General features: G+C 39.9%; 1 protein-coding gene across 5 annotated transcripts in view; it reads left to right on the forward strand.

Annotated features, from left to right (window-relative positions):
* Positions 1-624: 624 nt before the first annotated feature.
* The window catches only part of LOC116964759 (Holliday junction recognition protein), a 28,035-nt gene continuing 14,259 nt past the window's right edge, over positions 625-14,400 (forward strand). For 2 of the 5 annotated variants that reach the window (XM_033005312.2, XM_033005313.2), the window contains exons 1-5: positions 5,043-5,204; positions 6,480-6,546; positions 7,914-7,978; positions 9,138-9,165; positions 13,912-13,967. In XM_033005312.2, the coding sequence (XP_032861203.2) occupies positions 5,115-5,204; positions 6,480-6,546; positions 7,914-7,978; positions 9,138-9,165; positions 13,912-13,967 (306 nt within the window). In that variant the 5' untranslated portion in view covers positions 5,043-5,114. Of the gene's footprint in view, positions 1,466-2,013; positions 2,112-3,632; positions 3,728-5,042; positions 5,205-5,506; positions 5,592-6,479; positions 6,547-7,913; positions 7,979-9,137; positions 9,166-13,911; positions 13,968-14,400 lie in introns of those variants that run through there. The other 3 variants (XM_033005314.2, XM_033005315.2, XM_033005316.2) reach the window with 3 other exon arrangements.

Genomic DNA, 14,400 nt, shown 5'->3' on the forward strand with positions numbered 1-14,400 from the left:
TTAGGAGCTCAGCAAAGTATTTGGCTTGATGGGCAAGATTTTTGATGGCTTCCTGATGGCCAGCTGTGGGGTTTTTTATTTTGGTTTTGTTTTCTTTTATGTTTTATATAAGTTATGGAGTTATGGAGTGCTTGGGTGTGTTTAATTATGATAAGGTTTGGAAACAGCTGTCTGTTTTAATAGAGACACTCATGCAGGGACTGCCTTATGTGAAGGAACTAATTTGTGACTCTGGATAGAGTTGTGAGTAAGGAGGAGTAAAATACCATTTTTTGTCCTATCTCTAGGAGAGCAGGGAAGGCAGGGCTCCTCGCAGCAGCGATGGTACACAGCACTTGCTACAGCACCTGGCCTGTGCTAACTAACTTACTGTGGTGTTTTCCTGGGTTGTTCACGCTCCCTCTTCCACAGGCTGACAGCTCTCCAGCATGCCTACAGCTACTCCCCCCTCCACACTTCTCAGTGTTTTTTCACAGGCTCTGAATCTCCAATTATATTCACTGACTTGACACAAGCTGAGCTGTGTGAGGGTTTCTGGAAAAGAGCAGTTATTTTATGCTTTCATACTCCCTTGTACAAAGAATGAGAGCAGGACGCAATCTAGAAGAAAGATACTAAAGAGAGATGAGTTTGTCATTTCAATAGTCAATGTGATGTTTTGGCTGTATCTGAAGATCAACATTTACAGAGAATAGATGTGTAAATCACTTTTTATATGGTTCTTCAGCGGTCGCTTTCATAAAATGATTTACTATTCCAGATGCCTAAATACTCAAAGATATTGACTGAGTGGAGACAGTTCAGAATAGTAAAAATGATCACTTAGTGCAGATGTTTTGATTTATAAACAAGCGATTAAAAGATTAAAGGGGTAAAATACAGCTTGAGGCTGGGCTAACTGATGAGCTGGAGAGGACACAGATCTCTCCAAATATGAATGAACACCATGAATAAAACAATTACATATTGCAATGTACCAAAGAGAAACCAGTGGCATACACAACTCAGTCCCACAAATTATTCTTCTATAAACCAAACTAAACAAAGAGAATTTGAGGTCAAATCTTCTGTCAAACATTTCTGCATAGACCTACTCAGTAGAATTGCAGAAGATATGGAGCTTGGACAGAACAGAAGACAAGCTTCAAGTACCATACAGGTACCAAAAAAGTTTTCTTCTTGAAATGTTTTTGTTTCTGCAGCATATTAACAATACTCTCTTTTATAGCAAAAAATGGCACAGTGTTCATTGTTAACAATGCCATGCAATGCTACAGGCTTGGGGAAGACTGGCTGGCAAACTGCCTGGCAGAAAAGGACTTGGGGGTGTTGGTCAATGGCTGGCTGAACATGAGCCATCTGTGTGCCCAGGTGGCCCCAAAAGCCAACAGCATCCAGGCTTGTATCAGAAACAGTGTGGCCAGCAGGACTAAGGAGGGGAATCAGCCCCCTGTGTTCAACACTGGTGAGGCTGCACCTCCGAGAACATGTTTTGGGCCCCTCGCAACAGGAAAGACATTGAGGTGCTGGAGCATGTCCAAAGATGGACAACAAAGCTGGTGAAGAGTCTAGAAAACAACCCCTAGGAGGAGAGGCTGAGGGAACTGGGACTGTTCAGTCTCTTCCCCCAGGTAACAAGTGATAGGACAAGAGGAAACGGCCTCAGGCTGCGCCAGGTGAGATTTAGATTGGGTATTAAGGAAAATTGCTTCCCCAAAAGGGTTGTCAAGCACTGGAACAGGCTGTCCAGGCAAGTGGTTTAGCCACCATCCCTAGAGATCTTTAAAAGACATGCAGATGTGGTGCTTAGGGATGTGGTTTAGTGAGTGGTGGAGTTGGCACTGTTAGCTTAACAGTTGGAGTCAATGATCTTAAAGGTCCTTTCCAACCTAAATGATTCTATGATTCTAAGACTGTATGATTCTGTGTTTTCTTAATCATAAGATTAAAAAGATGCTGGCTGTCTTCACACCATAGGAAATTTCCTGCTGACATCAGTTTCCCCTTTTCCAGTGGCAGAGGAAGAATGAGAACCCATCTAGGAGCAAAGCCTCAGAAGTCTGGCTGTATACTGACTGTGGGACCTGGACATTATTTTCACCTCTCCACTGGTACTGTCCAAGACTCATGCTTCCTCGTGGCACATAGCACAATTACACCTTTACAACCCAGCCACCCCTACTCAAATGAGGACTGCAAACCACTCCTCCACTATTCAGTTTATTCATGACTTCAGAAATAGTTTTAATGATTTATTATCTTTATTGAAATAGAACCTAAGACGAGGACTTTGTTACGCTAGGTGCTGCACAAACAGGATACAAATGGGTAGTCTCTGTTAATTTACAATCTCAATAATTAAGCAAAGGACAGCAAGCAGCAGACACGAAAAGAAGTGCAGAGGAGCACTAAGAACAGACAGGCCATTCTCTGGTCACATGGCAGTGTGATCACAAGACAAATGGCAGCTGCTGTTTCCTATAGGGACCTTAACATGAAGGTTTTAATATTATGGATTTTCCTTGTTTCCTTTCTTTTGCTTGTTTACAGTTTGATACACTACCTGACTTTGCAGTCTGTGTAAATGCATCTTCTGGGCAAAAGCATTAGCTTACATTTGTTGACCTTGTGATTCCTAAGGTCACGGAGTTTGAAATTTTGGGTTATACCTTATCAAATATACCAGTTACTACTGCTATAGGATAGTTTTCATGCACAATTGCTGAATGCCACTCTCATTTCCTCACAGGGGTGGTAGAAAACATTACTTGCAATTGAGTGCTCCTGTCACTCTAGTGAAGTGTAGCATCAATTCAAAACAGCCAAAAGTAACTACTGGATAGATTGTTTGAAAGACTGATCTTCTATCAATAAGATTGAAATAACAGGAACATACCCTTATTTTCCTAGGTTAGTGATTACCTCAAATATAAAGCAAGCCCGGGGCTATTTCTATTATTTCTAGTATAAAATTACATATTAAGAAATTAGAAAACATTAAGGTTGTAAAGTAAGTGACTCCTAAACTAGGGAATGTCAGAGGAAAGTAATTAATCTCATCCCATGTGTGCACTGTATTTCAATCTTTAATTATCAAAGCACTGCAAAGGGATCGCAAAACCCCACAATGAAAGCCACGATGACCCTAAACCCTTGAGTGAAAAACAAGACTTTATGATGTTTTGTGTATTTTTTTTTTCCCACAAGGGACTTTATGAGGCATTTTTTCCCATGGGTATAGCACTTTGTTGAAAGAACTGACTAATTAGTTATCTAATATTTCCTTCTATCCTTCTTTCAGTGTGGGGCTTCAGCTCTTTTTTACTATGCACCATCTAAAGCTTGCCCCTGAACACATATAGACTTACTTGTCTAGTAATAAACTTCCTACTAATATTCTGACCTATTCCAATATTTGGCCATGTTGGAAGCAACACAGAATTTATTTTGACAGTATTCACGAGACTAAAAGTAGTAATATTATTCCTCTTTTACCCACAGAAAAGTAAAGATTATAGGGACTTGGTTCGAAGTACTGAGTGCCCACTAATTTTGTCAAATCAGTCTGAGATACACAGAATCTGATTTGTTCAGGGTATTTACACTTTTTTTTTTTTTTTTTTTAATCTTAGGAAGTTTATATAAGCTTTTATATATTCAAAGCATAGCTTCCATCGAAGTGAACAGCAAGAGGAAGCGCTGAGAGCTTCTGCAAATACACTCCCAGGTGGGTATCAGGAAATTAAAGAATATGCAGTTAGGTGATCATCAGTGAGATTTGAATTACCGTACTCATCTTTTCTTGTCCTGCTAACCAAAATCAACACTTTGCTACTCTTTTAACTGGCTTGCTCATCATACACATCCCACTGCTGAGCACAGGGGTTCATGCAGCGATGGCAGCAAAATCATACCTTGAAAAAGGGTAAGACCTCCCAGCAACAGGGTAAGGCTTTAATGCCAAACTTGTCAGCTGTGGAAACTTCACAACCACAGCACAGAAAAGTAAGAACGCTTGAAAATGAAATTATACATTTTTCTTTAGTTCTGCCATTTAAAAAATAAAATTTATTACACCTGAACTAATAAACAGTAAGTAGATAAATACAAATCGGCTTTAGACAAGAAGCCATTATGAAAAATGTATCTTTACATTGGCAAAATGGCAAATGTTTTTGTAACAGGAGGTTCCAGGGAACTTGATGTGCTGATAGCATTTATTAAAAAAAAAAAAAAATCATTATAGAAAAGGAACGATTCGTTGAATATAGGAGAGGAATGGGACGATACTCAAACTCCCAGTGCCGGTGGGCACGCAGTGGTTCGGGCGGTGCCGATGCCAGCCCCCCTCAGCGCCCTCAGGCCTGCAGCCCTATGGGGCGGGCGGGAAGACGGCTGGAAAGGGCGTGACTGTCGGCAGCCATCTAGCCACAAACTCTCCAGCCCTTATTCTCCTGACCGCTGCAGCCGACTCCAGCAGGAAGGTTGTATTCTGTACGGCTTTGCCTGGAGCTGCCTGGCCTGGCGGGGGTGTGTGTGTGTGTGTGTGTGTTGCAGCCGTCACGTTCGCTTCCGCAGCGCTCCGTCCGAAGGAGGCGGTGGGGACGGTCCCCTCTTGACCGCTCGACCGACGCCGGCCGCGGCCTCCCGCAGCCGTGACGCGACCTCCCAGCTGCAGCCGGCGGGAAGAGCCGGCGGCCGGGAAGCAGCACAGGGTCCGCTACAGCCATTTCCCCCCCCCCACCACCACCACCCTGCAGCGCACCGCCGCCCGGCCTGCGGAGCTCGCGCCGTGCCGCCGCTGCTAGGTAGAACAGCGGCTTTGCGCCGCCCCCAACCCGCTGCGAGCCCCGGACCCGATGGGAGGGCTTGGAGGCGGGTTGACTGCGAGGCGGGGGGGGGCGGGGCCGGGCGCTCTAGTAGCCAATCAGGATGAGAAAGGTTCCCCACTGCGTGCTCGGATGGGCTGCGGCGCCTGAACTGACGCGACCAAGACACAATCAGAGATGGGGGGGGGAGGAGGAGGTGGGCGCGCAGTTTGAATTGCGGTAGGGCAGGCGTTGGCGCCTGGTGGCGGTCGGGGCCGGGGTGTGGGCGTGCTCCGCCGCCCCGCCATGGCCTCGGAGCTGGAGCGGGAACTGAACGAGCGGCTTCGGCAAAGCAACGTCCGCTTCATTGCTTCCATGAACCGCATCTTGGAGCAGGTGAGGGCCGCGCGCGTGCCGCCGCGGGCAGTTGGCCGGGGCTCTCGTTGTCGCGCGGGGGCGGCGGGAGAGTTCTGTCGCCTGCGCGGCCGTGCCCAGCGGGGCCCCTGGGCTGCCTCCCGCCTGTCTCGGGAGCGTGGGGCTGCCCACGGCTTCTCCTGCCGAAAATGGCGTGGCGTGGCGTGGCGTGGCGTGGCGTGGCGTGGCGTGGCGTGGCGTGGCGTGGCGTGGCGTGGCGTGGCGTGGCGTGGCGGAGCCTCGCCGCCACTTCTGCGACGCGCTGGCCGCCGGTGGAAGGCTGCTAGGCAGCACGGCCCTCTGCCCGCCTCGCCGTGAGCAACGGCAGCGCTTTCCGCTCCTCTTCTTCCCGAGCACCTCCAAGTCCTGGTGCGTCAGTAGAGACGGTCGCAACATTCTTTGTGCGCTCTAATTTGCGGTAACTGGCAATTCTCACCGTGGTTAGTTACTTGGGTCCTATTTTTCCTGGCTGCCCAAAGCCGCTGTCACCCAGGGCCTCGTGCAGCTTTGCAGTTTCCGCTGGGCCACGCACTCCTGTGGCTTGGCCTGAGGAAGCTAGTAAAGAGCCAGCTCCTTGATTACCTCTGTAAAACTTAGATCTGGGATTGCCGGTATTGAATAAGTGAGTGAAGTACAAGTCCGGGTTGCCTTTATAGTGCCCTTAACCCAAGTTAACTAGCATTAGATGAGGTATTTTCAATGAAACTACAAAAAGAAGTGGAAGACTCCCTCCTTCACTTTAGAGCTGTTTTGTGTTAAGGATGTAGGAACCATATTCCTCTGTCCAGAGATGCATGTATTTGTTCAGGGAAATGTTTTGTACTAATGTCTAGGTGCTGGCATAAGGTGAAGTCTGGTTCTAGAATGTTTCTCATCTAGCATTAGATTGGATATTTTTATGTCATGAGCTGTGGATCTTTGCTAAGTGGCTGCTTCCAGTTATTACACAGGAAGTTGAGAAGAAACTTTGTTAACAGAGTAACTTAGCCACTTTTGAAAACTTTCTGAAGCCCCGTTTTGTCAGTTACTGTCTTATGACTTGACATTGAGTGATTTATGTATGTGCTTAAAATATGTGTGTTTCCTCTAGGTATTAATGTTTCCAGATTGCTGAATTCTAACTTCAGCCAACAAAACAATGTACAGATAATTTCACATTTCAGTCAAAAGAAAATGGTATATAAACAATACTTAAAATGCGGGTTAAAAATATTGCTTTAATAACTTATTATAATCTCAATGGTCCTTTTTATTTAGTATAACCATCCTTTTGAAGATGATTTACTTATTTCCATGGAAACTCTCACTTACGTTACACCTGAAGGTAAGACCTTCTTAAAGTTTGGATATTTACAAGCTGTATATTTCAACTTAGTAAAGCCTGCAACTGTTGGCTGTTATATAACATTTAATTGCAACAGATATTGAATTTTGTTCACCTGGGTGTGGCACTTCATATGTAGCCTTTGATATGTGCATATAATACCTGGAGAGTTTATGCACCGTTTTAGTCCATTGCATGCTCTGTTTTGGACATCAGAAAAAGAGTTATTAGCAAGGCTCAGGATATCAATTGTTAATATTTAGATGACTTGTAAGAAGAAGAATCAAAATGGACAAGACTGAGTTAAAACGAAGGAATGGAGGTATTAGCAGGAAGTTACACACATGAACGGATTGTGTAGTTTCATCTCTGCTTAGTATTCCGAAGACTGCTCTGATAAATTTCTGTTATGTCAGAGTGGACTGGGTAGGTAGTCTCTCTAGCTTTTCCTTTAATGCAGTTAGTGTAAATCTATACCACATTGTGCTATGTCTTATTTTTTCTAGCGTTTCATTGTAACTGTCGATCCGTTATAGAGTTGATAATGCTTGTGGAGTGCTTATTGTGAAAAAAAACCTGTTGCTCTAAAATATATTGCTCAGAGTTTTAGTGGGACTTGTGACTTAGTAGCTTGGTGACTTTACTGGGAAATTAAATGTTCTGCCACTTTTTATTATCACTAAAGTGAGGATCATACATAAATTGCCGTATCAATTCTTGTAAAGTAGAATTTACCGGGCATACACATGAAGTACTACCACAGCGTCAAACCCACTGTAATCATTGCACCAAATATTATTTACTTTTCAAAGGCTTTTACAGACCGGGAAACTTCTATTTCATATATGCTGTCCATCAAGAGAGAGAGGAAATATGAATACAGCACTGCAATACACAGTCGTTGATTTGTAAAGGCTTGTTGAGTAACCTCTATTCAATATAAAGTGAATATGGATCTCAGTCCTGTAAAGCCTTAACTATTGCTCTAAGTAACCTCAGTTACCATGTAGCCTGCATGCATTAAATGAAATTTAAAAACTGAAATAATTTGATGGTTTTCCCCTTCTTCATAGCATCTAGGGCTGTAATGCTCTTCGAATTTTAACACCGTGTCGTTAGACTCAGTGTGTGATTATTTTTTTTTTTTTTTGCCTGACTTCTCAATTAACTTGAAATTACAATATTCTCTTGGTTTGTTTTCCTATAAATTTATGTTTCAGCAATTGTGTTGGAGGCTGTTCAGCTTTTAGAATGTTTTGTTATTATGTAATAAGTTCTCCTAAATGTTTGTTTGTTAGAATGATACTTGGTATAAATAGTGTTACAAGAAAAGCTATGTATTTATTTGTATCTTTTGTTATTTCTAGGACCAAAGCAATGGGGGGAAGTGCCAATCAAGAAGCTTAAAAAAAGGAATAAGGAAGCACTTGAGGTATCTAATAATATAGTCCTCCTATGCAGTCAAAATGTAGCAATATTTCTTTATTATGTATCTGTATGTTTATATAAATAATGTGTATAGGGATACATTCTAATCTTACTGTGCCAAATATTTGCAACAGATGTTAATCAGTGAAGTCAACATCTGATTTAAAATAGGATTTTAGGATTGATTGGCTAAGACTGTTAGATGAGACAGATTAAAATAGATGACCATTTACCAGTGGTTAGCACCACTGTTAAACTTGGAAAAATATATTTTTTTAGAATGCTGTCTGATGGGGACACATCTCATCAGAATATTGTCATTGAAGTTAGCATGCACTGAATCCATTTATCTTGGTTCAGGTAATCAGCTTCTTAGTTCTAAAGGGCTTACTGGTTTCATCTTTGGATTTTTTTTTTTTTTTTAATGTAAAACAATGCTAGAGTAATTAAAGTATCCTTAAAGTCTCAGCACTCGCTGTCTGTCTCAGGCTAAAGCCATTACTGTTGTGGGCACGTGATCTGTATTTTTTCATTCTGAGTATTGACATTAAACAAGCAATCACTTCTTTTTCCTAAACTCCCCCATAATAACTTAACAGTGAATTTAATAAAAATATTGGTGTTTATCACACGACTATTAGAAGTGACATTGCTGGTATATTCCTAATGCCTGTCTAAAGTGAAGTTGTGTAGTGTGCCTTGACAACTAACACAGAAGCTGTTCTGAACCCCACAAAGTGAGGGGATGAGGAGTGAAATTCAGTCTTGAGTAACAAGAATGGATTTGATGGAGACAGAAAAGGGGCTGTATTTCCCTTTCATTTTCTGCTCCTGATAATCCCTCATGGATCATCCGATAAGCATTGCTGCACAACTTCACAGACTAAATCAATTAAAGACTGTAAGAGGAATTCTCTTAGTCTTTTATGTGGGCCAAGGTAGCTAAAGCTTACGCTCTTGTGATTTCAAGAAGTGAATAATCAGGTAAGTTTTACCATGTATTTGTGGCTTTTCTGGTCAGGCCATGGGAAACCTGAAGGAAACTGAATAATTATTTAGGAAATGCCTAGTTGTAAAATATACCAAATTAAATAAAGGCAGCCATTAAAATAACTACTATTCTAAGATTGTTCTGACTTTTTTTTTCCTATTTCTAATTGCAGCTTAATAGAAGAATTCAAAGGAATGCAGGTAAAGTGTTTTTTTTTAAAAAAAGAAGTGCTATAAATTACCTTATCCAAAGAGTCTTGACTTAATAGAAGTTGTCTTGGTTTTATGCCAAACTTTTTAGGATACTCACTTTTTTTTTTGTGGGGGGAACCACCCAGAAAACCCAAATATTTATAGTCATAAGGATTCCAAAATGTAGTTTAAGATGAGTAAATGCATTATAATTGATGTTGCTATCATCACAAGTTGACTAAAATAATCTCCCCTCATCAATTAAACAGACAGCTTCTTGTTGTATTTGTCAGTTTTGTCAGATGTTCATTGAATCTAAAAATTCCAACCTTGACTTACGTGTGTGTACAAGTGGAGAAATTGGAAGTTGCTACCTTTTTGAAATTAACTAGATAACACACATTTTAATAATATGCTTGCTTAAAAGAATCTCATGAAGTAGCATGATGAGCTATCAAAAACTTTAGCGGATTATTCTGTATAATGAATGAATCGGGATGCCTGCAGGAAAAAGTAGTGTATAGTTATTCCATTAGAGATCAAGTACTGTGATGGAAGTCAAATCAAGACTGCACACAGCAAAGTAATTCTGATACTACTTAGGGAGATGTACATCTGAAGTTTTTCTCACTGTTTTTAAAAAGGAGCTGGATGTTCCAATAAAATACATGTTTTTACTGAGATAAATGTTTGGGGGAAAATGTGATGTGTAGTACAACAAAGGTATGTTGGGCTTCCTTTTCTTAAGGTTTTGAAGTGGTTTTTTGGTGTTGCTTATTTTATGACATTCACCTGAGAAACTTTTATGCTGAACATATGAGGACAAAACACAACCTAGTGTGTCTCTCCTTCTACGATCCTATCAAAATCTTGTCCATACAGGATTCAGGTATAGACTTTGAATCAGCCTATGAAATTAAAATGAGCTGGGAAATAAGGGTCTGATAAAAGAAGATTCAGACGATCCAGACCCTTGACTCTAATTTTTAGAAAATATATGCAGTTGGATCTGAAAAGTACAAAAAATGACTGGCTATAATCTGCAGTAAAACTCAACAGGAAAGAGCATCTAGCAGTTAAGTTTTTTTAAGATACAGCATTTGAAGTTTTTTAGTAACTTTTTTTGTTAGTCTTTGTTTTGATCTAAGATCAGAATGCCTTAGAAGTTGAAGGATTTTATTTGGAGTTTCTTTAATGTGGTGAATTCTCATGCCCGTGCGCAGCCTGGTCTCATGTCGGTGACGGAGCCAATCTCAGGCGCCAGTGTGGTGTGCAGAAGGCGCTCGTTTATTAAGCCTCAGTGATACATATTTATCTTACTTTGTGTTCTGTACACGCGCCGAGCATGCATACTACGTTACGATTATAGGCTACTAATTAAATATGTTAGTTTGTGATTGGTGCTGCAGGCTGACCACTTGCTGTTCACGCGCCTTAGCGGATTGGCTGCTCTTTGCCCGAGTCCGTTGCCAGCTTCTTCCCTATATGTTGAACCATTGCTTTTTGTTTCCTTGTGTTGAACCATCACTTTTTGTTTCCTTGGTTGCCTTGGTGAGTCTTATCATAGGTCCTGATATGGCCGCTGGGCCACATAAACCCCCACACTTTAATGCTATGAAGGTTTGATCTAATTAACTTTAAATTTAGTGTATTGCACTACAAGTAAGGTAGAAAAGCAGAAAAATTGCCATCTTAAATATCTTTTCCAACTTTTAATATAACTTGAGCAGTCTTTAGTTATGCTTTAAGTTACCCTAGGGAATAAATATTTAACTAAATATTGAAGGTGGGGAGATAACACTAGTGTTAACAGCTTTTGTTATAAGGAAACCCCCACTTTTACAGATTTGTATTTATACATGTAAAAAACAAACCCAAACCCCAAAAAGGCCTCCAGGAAAAACCCAACCCAACAACAACAAAAAAAATGCCTTCTGTCTATGGATTATTAAAGTTAAGGTGCAAATTTTACCTTTTCTTATTTCATACTCTTAGTTGGACCTGATATGTGTTTTCAGCTAGGATACATAGTTCTGTGCTATTAAGTGTGAACAGTTAAAATATCTTTTTAAGACCCAAATAGTTAGTAATGAACCCCTTCTCTTGGTGTATAGGGGTGTTGTGTTATTTGTTCCAACTAACAATTCTTGATTTTGCTAGAATATATTTTCACTATTTGGATATAAACTCCAGTACCCCCATGAAGCTTTACTGAGTAAAGTGACAATCCTTTGAGTGTTTAGTTGTTGGGGGTTTTTTTATATATATGGCAGTTCTGAGTATGGGAGGACCAGGTATGTTAAATTTCAACCTCCAAGGTATTTCTGTCATATATTAGCCACTTAAAATGCGTTCTTTCCTTGATAAATCTTTTTGAAATAAAACACCCTCTGCAGTGTTTCACAGATCTTACTCAGTAAGGGATTTCAATGGGACATTACTGTATTATTCTGATTTCCTGTGTTCCCAATCCAGAAATGTTTGCAAAAAAAGCTTATTTAGCATTCTAAAAATTGCACTGCTAATATATTCTAAAGCAAGCAGTACTGTAGTTTTTTTGCAAAACAGTGAATGTAAATTTTCTGAGAAGGCTACAAGCTGAAGCCAGAGCCTCCTAGTCCTAGAACATGCTTCATTACCTTTATAGGAGAGAGTGGTTTTATAGCCCAGTTTCCTACCAGTTGGAAAACTGGTCTTAGAATAGTTATCAATGGTGTGTGTTCAGACTGAAGGGAAACATGAGGGATTTTTTCCAGAACTTCTGAGCAAACTACTAGCTTATGCTTTGAGTAAATAGGAGAAGGGAGGATACCCTTAATTACCTCACAGATGATACCAAGTAGGGATGACGACTGAAAGATAGTCTGATAAATTGGGGCTAAAACTCAATGTAAACTTTGTACACTTCATGCAGAGAATTTCAAAGTAATAGATTTACATAAGAATAATTAAATGCAGGAAGAGGCAATTTTGAAGGCTGTTTGAGCCAATCAAGAATATCACTGTTGAGAAAATAGTGCAGTTTGCTAGAAAATATACACAGGTGCAGAGTATGTAAAGCACACAGAACAGGTTTTCTGCACTGTTCAACAGTGATAAAACTTGTGGTGAAGTACTTTATTTTATATTTGATAGTAGCTTGACTAGCTGGAGTGAATCAGAAATGGAAAAAAAACTTACTAGAGCCTTTGGTGATAGGACTTAAATAGAGGGGGAGGGAAGAGCAAAAGAGAACCTCTAGGTTAAATATTAGAAAAGCTTTCCAAATGTAAACATAAGGAAGTGCTGAAATACGTTTCTTAGAGATTATGGAGTAGTTGTTAAGAATGAGTTAGACTTCTAGAGATGTTAGGTATAGTTGATCTTCCATTAAAATGGAAGAAAAAATAGATGACATCTTTAGGTTTCTTTCCATATGCTTTAAGCCTTTAGGAAACTGGAAATCTTTACATGTATGCTGGGCAGTATTAAATAATATGAAGTGCTTATAGGAGTAAATAATGCTGATGTGCCTGAGTTAGGTATGAGAAGTTTTCTCACTTTTTAACCAAAAAAAAGTAAATCACTTGTGATACTTGATAGCAATTTTTCTGGAAACAGAAATGCAGAAAAAAGCAAGGAGAACAAATTCTGCATTAAACAAACTTGTTTGACAGTCTTGTGTAGGGCAAACATGTCTGCTAAAGCACATTTATTATTATTTAAGTCTATCCCATGCATCCAGTCATGAGAAGTCCCACTACAACTTCAGCATCATCAGAGTCATTTGGAGCTATAGGTCTTCTCTTTTGAGATAAATTATAGAAATTTAATCTATGCAGTATTAACAGTAGATCCAGGCAATAATTTTTATATGCACATCACAGCCATATGCACTCTGTGCAGACTTGACAGGTTGTAGCTTGTTATAGATACCTTTTTTAAAACCTAACACGGCAATGCTTAGAAATGTAACTTTTTTTCAGTGATATCAAACCAGTTTTCAGTGTTTAATTTTAATAGCAACTATATCCAGCTTAGATGCTAATTGTAAAATAAGCTTAAGTGGAAGTCACATTTATTTGAAGGTAGCTACTTCTCTGTGGGTCTAATGTTTTGGATCTTATTTAAATCTGAGTTGTGATAGCTAATGAAGAATGAAATATAGATTAAATGTAAAAAGGCGAGATCTGTGCTACATTAGACAGCTCCTACACTCTATATTTCTTCAGCTTCTTATGAAATAAAAAGGGGGCAGGGGAAATCAACCCACAAAGATTGCCAATGGATCTATCTGAGGAAGACAGGTCTCAGTTTTGGAAGGCTCACTTACCAAAAATCATTAAAAAGATGCAATAGAGGTTTGGGGCTCTATCCTCAGGCTTCAGGAGTAGTTAGTCTTTTTCCTATCCTTTTCAAGATATGACAAGAAAGAAGGCACAAAGTTTGCAGTTGTCTTCCTTTTCTACAAGTGATACCACCTGGTAAAAGGGACAAATTTTATTTTCTGTGGTGCTTCATGGGTTAAGAAGAAAACATGTAATACGGTAGATGTATACCTCTGATCAGAATTACTCTGCTGTATTTGACTAGAATCTTGTTTTGTCACTTGTCAATTCTTTGTTTCAGTGCCCATTTGTTAAATGTTTGTGTTAAATAATTTTCAAAATAAAGAAGAGTGTATACAAATGAAAAATTCACGGACTCAGGAACAACATTGATCTGTGATCTATCAAAATTAAATAGAATTTTTTTTCCCCTCCCATTCATGCTAAGAAATGTCAACGCAACAGACCAGTGATTTTGAAGATGGACATTCGACATTACATCAGGTATGGGCACCACATTGCATTTACTTTTATGAAGCTTCTTTGGGAAAATATATTTATGTAGTTAAAAGCTAAGAAATTAATCATGAGCAGATGGACCTGTACTGTAGCTATAAAGCTATATTTTAAAGACCTACTAATTGCTTAAGGAGAATAAAGTGATTTGATTAAATAAGTACTTCTGAAAAAATTGAGGGCTTAAAGTATTTTGCTGTAGTTCTTTCACTGCAGTTCTTTAAACTTCAGGTATCTAATTAAACAATTGCTTTATCTTTCCACTCATGTAGTTCCCTGCATGTCGTTGCATTATTTTAGGAAAGATGTGTCTTTACTTAAGAGGTGGATGTTTGTGTAAAATTAAAATCTTCATGTTCTGGTTAATGTTGATCATCTAGTATAATTCCCCTGATTGTTTCCTCCTCCGATAGATTCTGTG

This window comes from Tyto alba, unplaced genomic scaffold, assembly GCF_018691265.1.
Source record: "Tyto alba isolate M040663 unplaced genomic scaffold, T.alba_DEE_v4.0 Super-Scaffold_14, whole genome shotgun sequence".
NCBI classification, from domain to species: Eukaryota; Metazoa; Chordata; class Aves; order Strigiformes; family Tytonidae; genus Tyto; species Tyto alba.